General features: G+C 38.2%; 1 protein-coding gene across 3 annotated transcripts in view; it reads left to right on the top strand.

The window, feature by feature from the left end:
- Positions 1-5,150: 5,150 nt before the first annotated feature.
- gpc3 (glypican 3) overlaps positions 5,151-9,745 on the top strand; it is a 375,529-nt gene continuing 370,934 nt past the window's right edge. For 2 of the 3 annotated variants that reach the window (XM_061901683.1, XM_061901682.1), the window contains exon 1: positions 5,151-5,542. In XM_061901683.1, the coding sequence (XP_061757667.1) occupies positions 5,389-5,542 (154 nt within the window). In that variant the 5' untranslated portion in view covers positions 5,151-5,388. The remainder of the gene's footprint in view (positions 5,543-9,745) is intronic. The other variant, XM_061901684.1, reaches the window with a different exon arrangement.

Genomic DNA, 9,745 nt, shown 5'->3' with positions numbered 1-9,745 from the left:
AGAATGGGACAAATTTCCACTTGAAAAGCTGGGGGAAAGCTGATGTTGTTAAAAGGAAAGGCCATGTAACACATTCTAAGTTAAAGATTATTTGCAAAAAATTACGTTTCCCAGTTTGAACATTAAATATCTTGTGTTTGCAGTGTATTCAATTGATTATAAGTCAACAAGGATTTGCAAATCATTGTATTCTGTTTTTATTTACCATTTACACAACGTGCCAACTTCACTGGTTTTGTTATTGTATATAAAGGTTACCTAGATGTTTATATAAAGGCTAGCTTAAAATTTGTATAAAGGTTAGTTCAATGTTTGTCTAAACATGAGCTAGATGTTTATATAAAGGCTAGTCCAAAGTTTGTATAAAGATTAGCTAGATATTTATATAAAGGATAGCCTAAAGTTTATATAATAAGCTTTGCTCTTTCCTACTCCTTTTCGGACGTGTTATAAAGCAAAATTAATAATATGTGATGCATCAAGTTGAAACTGCAAACATGTCGGAAATAAACTTCAACCAACCAACCAAGGTCAGCTTGATGTTTATATAAAGGCTAGATAAAGTTTATATAAAGGTTAGTTCAATGTTTGTATAAAAATTAGCTAGATGTTTATATAAAGGCTAGATTAAAGTTCATATAAAGGTTAGTTCAATGTTTGTATAAAAGTGAGCTAGATGTTTATATACAGGCTAGTTTAAAGTTTATGTAAAGATTAGCTTGCTGTTTATATAAAGGATAGCTTGAAGTCTTTGCTCCTTCCTACTCCTTTTCTGACATATTGTAAAGCGAAATTAATAAAATGTGATGCATCAAGTTGAAAAACCAAATATGTTCGAAATTAACTTCAACCTTGATGTTTATATAAAGGCTAGTTTAAGTTTGTATAAAGGTTAGTTCAATGTTTATACAAACGTTTCCTAGATGTTTATACAACGGCTAGCCTAAAGCCCTAAATATTAACATAAATATTAAATGTTTAAATAAAAGATAGCTTAAAGTTGGTCAAAATCTTGGTTTAATTTTTGTATAAAGGATCGCTACATGTACGACTGGCTTAAAGTTTGTCTAAATGTTAGTTTGTCTATATTAATGTTAGCTAGATGTTTAGATTAAGGTTAGCTAATGTTTGTAAACGGCATAAAGCGTTTGAAAAAAAAAAAAATTTTCTTTACACAGATTTGGTCTGTTTAAAGTCGATTTATACTTACGACTGATATCCTTACCTCCAGCAGCTCTCCCTGCACTGTGTCCTCCTCATGCTCGTCTTAATTAACCAGGAATTAGAAAATCATCTTCACTGTTTTCTTTGCTGACTCTTCTGTGTTCTCAATTTGTATCTCTTTTACATCGCCTTCCTCATTGTCCTCAATCTCTTCTGATCTCTCTTGATCTTCCAGTATTGCCAACTCCTCGGTAAGGAAAGTAGCTATTGACTGTCATAAAAGTTTCTGGATGACATTGTTGCCTCGTTTGCATAATTGATTACAATGGACGCTGTAGGAGCGAGAAATAACTTTGTGGGAGTGAGTTAAAAATTAAAATCATGATTAAAACTAAACACGTTTTCTTGTCTTTATTATTAGTTTAATAGTATCATTACTTATTCTACATCGTCAAATTTGATCAAAAGACTTAAATGGTTTTGACATTCATGAACAAACAAAATCTATGACTGGCTCATTAACATGAACAACATTTTTGTAGTTATTTGAAGTGTAACTGTGATGATACATATCAAGGTAAACTAGATGTTTAAAAAAAGGATAGCTAGGTGTTTATATTGTATAAAGGTTAGCTAGATGTTTGCATAAAGAAAGGATAGCTAGATCAATCAATGCATCAATCATACATCCATCCAAGTCGCCACCTCATCATAGGGCCAATGCAGATAGACAGACAACATTCACACTCACATTCAAACATCCATCCATCCATTTACTACAGCTTGTCCCTTTTTAGGGCCGCGGGGGTTGCTGGAGCCTATCTCAGCTGCATTCGGGCGGAAGGCGGAGTACACCCTGGACAAGTCGCCATCTCATCACAGGGCCAACACAGATAGACAATGTTCACACTCACATTTAATCAATTAATGTTTATTTATACCTGTATAGCCCTATAACACGAGTGTCTAAAAGGGCTGCACAAGCCACAATGACATCCTCGGCTCAGATCACCTTGAGATGTTTATATGAAGGTTAGCTTAAAGTTTGTATAAAAGCCGTTTTTAATGTTTGCATAAAGGTAAGCTATATGATTACGGGTGCAACAAATAATCAATTGATTAATTTGATTGGGAAAAAGTTTTTGTTTATATTTTGTTGCTTTGATTAATCTTTTAATGAGTGTACAAAATAATCAAATCCAGACCGCTTGGTGTGCCGGGAACTATAAATATTGTTTAAATAGGGCACACATTGAAGCCGTGGTGTGTCAGTGTTGTGATGTAATTACAGCAGAGATGTATTTTTGTGTGGCGGGGCTCTCCCTTAGAGATAGGGTGAGAAGCTCTGCCATCTGGGAGGAACTCAAAGTAAAGCCACTGCTCCTCTACATCGAGAGGAGCCAGATGAGTTGGTCCGGGCATCTGGTCAGGATGCCACCCGAACGCCTCCCTAGGGAGGTGTTTAGGGCACGTCCAACCGGTAGGAGGCCACCGGGAAGACCCAGGACACGTTGGGAAGACTATGTCTCCCGGCTGGCCTGGGAACGCCTCGGGATCCCCCGGGAAGAGCTAGACGAAGTGGCTGGGGAGAGGGAAGTCTGGGTTTCCCTGCTTAGGCTGTTGCCCCCGCGACCTGACCTCGGATAAGCGGAAGAAGATGGATGGATGGATGGATGGATGTATTTTTTTAAAATAAATAGATTTTTATTAATTCAAACACATTAAAGGTGGAATTTTAATGTTGACGTTTTTGTTGTTTTGTTAAATGGGTAAAGATTATGGCAAGCAGAAACAGTTTTTTCAATTATTCAACCAAACTAATGGATAGTTTTTTGTTTTTGTCATTTCCCTGTCTTCTCTTAGTTTTTTGTGTCAGTTATTCCCTTTTATCAATTAGTCCCCAGCGAGGCACACCTGCAACAAATCGGTACCCGGCAGTATTTAAGTTTGTCACCGCCAGCTGTTCCCTGCCGGTTATTGTCTCCTGAACATTCCTTGTGCACATGTCTGAGTCACATCATCCATCTTGGTACATTGTCTCTCCTTTTTTATCATTATTCCTCACCTCTTGTTTTTGATACATAGTTCCTCTGAAGTAAAAAGGATTTTGCGTTGGATCCCTTTTGCCTTTGCCCAGTGCGTCTTGGCCACCCTTCTTGCCGACCACCAAGGGCCCTGCTTTTGTTTGTCCTTCCATGGTGTGCACATCTGCCCCATTGCCTTTAGTTTAACCCTTTTGGACTCATTAAATATTAATCTATTTTTGTGATTCAACCTCGCATCCAGGGCTCAAATCCTTGATCACAACATAACAGAATAGATTTTTTTTTAAATTAAAATAATCGAGAACTCTAGCCCTATCAATGTTTATGCAAAGGTTAGCTGGATGTTAATAGAATGTTTATAAAAAAGTGTTGAATATTTGTGTAAAGCTCAGCTTATTTTTATACCAAGATTAGATGTTTATAGAAGAGTTAGTTAGATGTTTCTACATGTAACCCCGGAATCATAAATGCATACAATAACCATGTTACTGTAAATAAAAAGGTTGGCTTATTCCCGATAAAAAAAACAACCTGATACTGATGTGATCCGATATCTAATTTTCATGCCAATATGAAACATAAAACATTATTTCATTATTAACATATATAGTATATTGTTAGATTTTTGTATTTCTCAAAAGTGCACCCCACATATTATAGTGACACGTTATTACACTATGTTTCCTCAAATGAAAAGAGTAAAGAATTGGAATGTTCAAGAATAGTCAGTGTACATCTTGGATGGCATGTTTCATTTCTACAGTCTTGGCCTTTGAAGAGATCAAATAAATCTGAGTGCTGAAATGTGATGGATTTACTCATCTTTGTAGCCACCAGGGAGCATCAAACACCGGCATCTTCTGTTATGTCCTATTTATTGACTTATTATATTATTGTCTTACTTTTTGCTTGTTTATTTTTTTATTTGATTTTGTGAGTGTTTTGGAGTGGTGACTTAAAAAAAAAACGAAGAGAATAAATCAAACTGAAATTGTTTGTTCAAATCATTAAATGTTGTAATAATTCAAGTTCAATGACGGTTAATGTGTTAAAACATTTTCAGTAAAAATCCAAACGTTTTACGTTTGGTAAATTACTGGATTGTGCTCACTCTGGCACTCTCTGCCCCTCCACTCCCTGGTTTGCCAGGGAGGGCAGTCTCAGATGTTTATAGCATTTATTTCTATTTTGAAATGGTTTATTTTGGAGGAGTGACTTAAAAAAATATATATATTTTAATATTATTATAATATTATATCATATTATAATATAATATAATGATTATAATTATTATAATTAAAATAAAAGGAGAATGTTGTATTATTCTTATATACTATTATTATTATTATTTTTTTTGATTGATTGATACTTTTATTAGTAGATTGCACAGTTCAGTACATATTCCGTACAATTGACCACTAAATGGTAACACCCGAATAAGTTTTTCAACTTGTTTAAGTCGGGGTCCACGTTAATCAATTCATGGTTCCGTATTTAGGTAAAAACATTTTTTTATTTTTGCTTAAAATATGTGTCATCTGTTTTATCATAATCAATTACCGAAAGGCAACTTCACAAAATGATTTGTTTCCAGTAGAAAGTATTGGTATGGGTATTGGAATTGGACATACCCAAATTCTACGCGGATTGGACGCTAGATGGCGACATTTCATCTCATTTCATCTTCATTGAATCAAAGGTGAGTGTTTCGGGTACAAATGGGATGTTAGTGTCTACTCGTCTGGTTGTCCTTTGACATTTAAACTAATTTCTGTGTTTGGAAGCGAGTATTTTAATTTTAATTTTAAAAAGTGCAATGCAAACAGTAATAATGAAGCACAAAGGCAGAGCCATATAATTGCATCCAATTGTACTTCATCAGTTTACGCACCTCTGACGTCACACCCATGCCACTTGTACACTTGCGAGCGCGCGCGTGTTCACTACGCATGTGTATGCACGTGTACGCGCTTTGAGGGGCGCGCACCCGCATGTAGGTTGGATGCAGAATCTTCCCAACTTGTCAACATCCCGTTACTCGGACGAGCCTGAACGCAGGATCATCACACGTACAGGAGGATGCTGATCCCAACCTCTGCGGCGTCCCGAACCCCGCACCGGATCCTCTTTTAATGCTTTCACTTTCGTTTCGATTCTTGGCGTTTGCACTTTTACAGCCATGTTTAGCCGAACAGTCTCCAGTGCGCTTCTTCTGTGCGTCTTCCTGCACTTCTGCGCGATTGACGGACAGACGCCGAACTGCCAAGAGGTCCGCGCCGTGTTTCACACTCTGCACCCCGGCTCCAAGTGGGTTCCTGAAACCGCCGTGTCAGGTAACTTCATTACTTCCTCATAGGCGTCCCACTTTTACGCACCAAGAATGTCCTTGAACGCAGCAGGGCTCGTTCGCAGCAAGAAGACAGTTTGAAAGTGCTTTAATTTATTGAGACTCACGCGGGCGGTCACACATGCACACGCTTTGTCCAAGTATGTAACTCGAATTCCACCCACCAGTAAAAATAGAAAATAATCCATTGTTAGTTAATTAAAGCTTTGATTCTGACTGCACTCAAGTTTAACACGAATGATTGCTACACAACACATTAAAGGCCTACTGAAATGAGATTTTCTTATTTAAACGGGGATAGCAGGTCCATTCTATGTGTCATACTCGATCATTTCACGATATTGCCATATTTTTGCTGAAAGGATTTAGTAGTGAACATCCACGATAAAGTTTGCAACTTTCGGTGCTAAGGGAAAAGCCCTGCCTCTACTGGAAGTCGCAGACAATGACATCACATGTTTGATGGCTCCTCACATATTCACATTGTTTTTAATTGGAGCCTCCAAGAAAAAGTGCTATTCGGACCGAGAAAACGACAATTTCCCCATGCTATATAAGCAAACATTGATTGATTGATTGATTAATTTGAGCGAAGATGAAAGGTTGGTGTTTGAGGATATTGATAGCGACGGACTACAAAAAAAAAAACACGATTGCATTGGGACGGATTCTGATGTTTTTAGACACATTTACTAGGTTAATTCTGGGAAATCCCTTATCTTTCTATTGTGTTGCTAGTGTTTTAGTGAGTTTAATATTACCTGATAGTCGGAAGGGTGTCTCCACGGGTGTCTTGACGCACAGTGTCTCAGGGGAGATGACGGCAGCTATGGACGACACAAGATCAGCTTTTCTCCAGTAAGAACTGACTTTTTAACCACAATTTTCTCACCGAAACCTGCTGGTTGACATGTGGTTGGGATCCGCGCTCTGATCCATAGGAAAGTTTCACCTCCAGGAATTTTAAACAAGGAATCACCGTATGTTTGTGTGGCTAAAGGCTAAAGCTTCCCAACTCCATTTTTGTACTGTGACTTCTCCAATATTAATTGAACAAATTGCAAAAGATTCAGCAACACAGATGTCCAAAAAACTGTATAATTATGCAGTTAAAGCAGACAACATTTAGCTGTGTGTGTGCGCAGCGCAGCGCTTCCTAAAAACCCATGACATCTTGCGTACACGTCATCATTACACGATGTTTCGAAGACGAAACTCCCGGGAAATTTAAAATTGTAATTTAATAATCTAAAAAAGTGGTATTGGCATGTGTTGCAATGTTAATATTTCATCATTGATATATTAACTATCAGACTGCGTGGTGGGTAGTAGTGGGTTTCAGTCGGCCTTTAAAACCGCGTCCACTTATGGTTTACATATTAAAGCACTGGTTCTCAAACATTTGTTCTTTTTTTAACAAATACTACCGGAGAAAACACTTGGCTCTCCAAGTATTACCATAATGATCAACATCAAATTACAGTAGCGTAGTAGCCCTAAGTGTTCATCAAAACACGGCAGATATTTAATTTAGCAAGTATATATTTGGCCAATGTAACATTACACACTGTTTGAACAGGAACAGTTTGTTTGAAAATAGGTCAAATTGAACTAAAAATGTGATTAAGTGATTCTCTGGCGTACCACTAGATCAGGGGTCGGCAACCTTTACCACTCAAAGAGCCATTTTGACCCGTTTCACAAAATAAAGAAGACAATGGGAGCCAAAAAAATAAAGAAGACAATGGGAGCCGCAACCGTTCTCGCGAATATCTGCTGATGGTCACCCATATAACAATAAGGGCGTGCTATGAAGCCATTGCCTTTGACGCCTTCTACAACATGTACAAACAGCTTGCCAGCCCAGCAACATGTTGCATGTGGCTTCCGCAGATACACGTACACAACTGCAAGGCATTCTTACTCAACAGCCACACAGGTTACAGTGAGGGTTGTGATATAAACAACTTTAAAACTCTTACTAATATGCGCCACACCGTGAACCCACAGCAAACAAGAATGACAAACACATTTCGGGAGAACATCCTCACTGTAACACATTATAAACGCAACATAACATTTACCCAGAATCCCATGCATCCATGACTCTTCCAGGCTATATTATACACCCCGCTAGAACCAAACCACGCCCCCTGCCCCCCTCGCGTGCGTCAGTTGAGGTGGGCAGGGTTGGGGGTGCGGGGGTGTATAATATAGCCTGGAATAGTCATGGATGCATGGGATTGTGGGTAATTGTTATGTTGCGTTTATGTTGTGTTACTGTGAGGATGTTCTCCCGAAATGCGTTCGTCATTCTTGTTTGGTGTGGGTTCACAGTGTGGCCAATATTAGTAAGAATGTTAAAATTGTTTATATCACCACCTTCAGTGTAACCTGTGTGGCTGTTGAGTAAGTATGCCTTGCAATCTCGTACGTGCTACAATATGAGCAGCAAAATGCATGCGTCCATTCGGCATGCAGATAGCATGGTGTAAAGGCGGGCGCGATGACATGTTGTAGAGGACGTTAAAAGTAAAGCCATCACGGCACGCCCACAATATTGTAGTCCGAGTGAAAGTCGGAAAATGTTAACCCCGGGTGATGTCCGGGAAAGGCACCAATACCCGGAAACCCCCCGAAACACTGGGGGGTCGGTGATTATGCAGCTGAGCCACATCAGAGTGGCCAAAGAGCCGCATGCTGCTCCGGAGCTGCGGGTTACCGACTCCTGCACTAGATGAAGCCCGCATATCACTAGTGGTAGACCATACACAAATTCCACTGTTTGAGAATCACTGTATTAAAGGTAATAGCTTATATCTGTTTTTGTAGCCTGTTTCTTTCATGTTCAGTATGCAAATAGAGCTCTCCCATCAGAAAAGGATAATTAAAAGCATTGAAGTCCTCCAGGGGATCTGTTGTTTTGTCATTCCGCCCCATATATATATATATATATATATATATATATATATATATATATATATATATATATATATATCTATACAAACAGTGTATATATATATATATATATATATATATATATATATATATATATATATATATATATTAGGGGTGGGCAAATTAATGCGTTAATTACGAGTTAACTCATCAATCTATTAACGCCAACAATTATTTTATCGCACATTTGCTTATGTTGTTTACATGCTTTTATTTTGTTAACGCCTTTTCTTAACAAGATGGCGTCGCCCGGACGCTTTGACGTCGAGGGGCTCTTGGTAAAGATGGAACATTTGGCAAAAATACCGGACAATTCTGCAAATTTCATGGCTGGCTTACAGCGTGGTCACTCCGGGATCATTTACGACCGCCAGACAATTCTGGATGTGGATAGATCGGGCCGTTTCGGACTGAATGACGCGTGCTTGCTAGACCGGCTAGCTTGCATGGGAATACTTTGCCGGCTACATCCAGCGATCTGTGAAGCAGCGCAGTATATGTGTTGTCTGTCTATTTATGAATAATGCAGACGAGGCTTGTTGGCTGAGTTCCTAACGTTTGCTTTCAGAGCGTGCATATCACAACATACAAGATGCCGTCATGGCGACACAACCTATACCGGGCTACCGCGCATGCTCGTCACTCCTGTTGCATGCTGGGTAGGGTAGTTCTTTTTTTCCCTGGCTCATAACATCACAATATAGTACCATGTATATGCGTTCAGTTTATCAAAGCACCAAGCAAACAATCGGAAAATTCCAATCATATCAATTCCTAGATATGGTCATAATTATTTTAAGTGCACTACGCAGAATAAACACAACATTATTAATATTGCTACCACGGATAATTTAATCAAAAATTCCCTAAAACAGCCTACTACCTATAATATAGTTTTTTAAACATAAGATCCCTGATAAAAAAAATGTTTTTGCTGTTACCTCAGAAATTGCCTGTTCAGATGTTATGATTGTGGCTCAGAGATTTGTATGTAGATTATATTTATTTTCCATAACAAACAGGATAACTTAAATACCCTGGCAGTGGTAGTAATAAGCTTAAATGTTTGTATGTACATTTTTTTAATTGATTTTCATAAAATATGCTATTTAACTGCTACTGTTTAACAAGGACTGATTTAAATTGTGTTTGCACAACACATGTTTTGGCGCTTTTGTTCATGTGAGGGAATATTCCAATAAAGGTGCACTACACTCTACTTTTAAATTCA

The sequence above is a fragment of the Nerophis ophidion genome, linkage group LG05 (genome assembly GCF_033978795.1).
Source record: "Nerophis ophidion isolate RoL-2023_Sa linkage group LG05, RoL_Noph_v1.0, whole genome shotgun sequence".
NCBI lineage: Eukaryota > Metazoa > Chordata > Actinopteri > Syngnathiformes > Syngnathidae > Nerophis > Nerophis ophidion.
The sequence above is the reverse complement of the archived record's forward strand: the minus strand, read 5'-3'. Positions and strand labels throughout refer to the sequence as shown.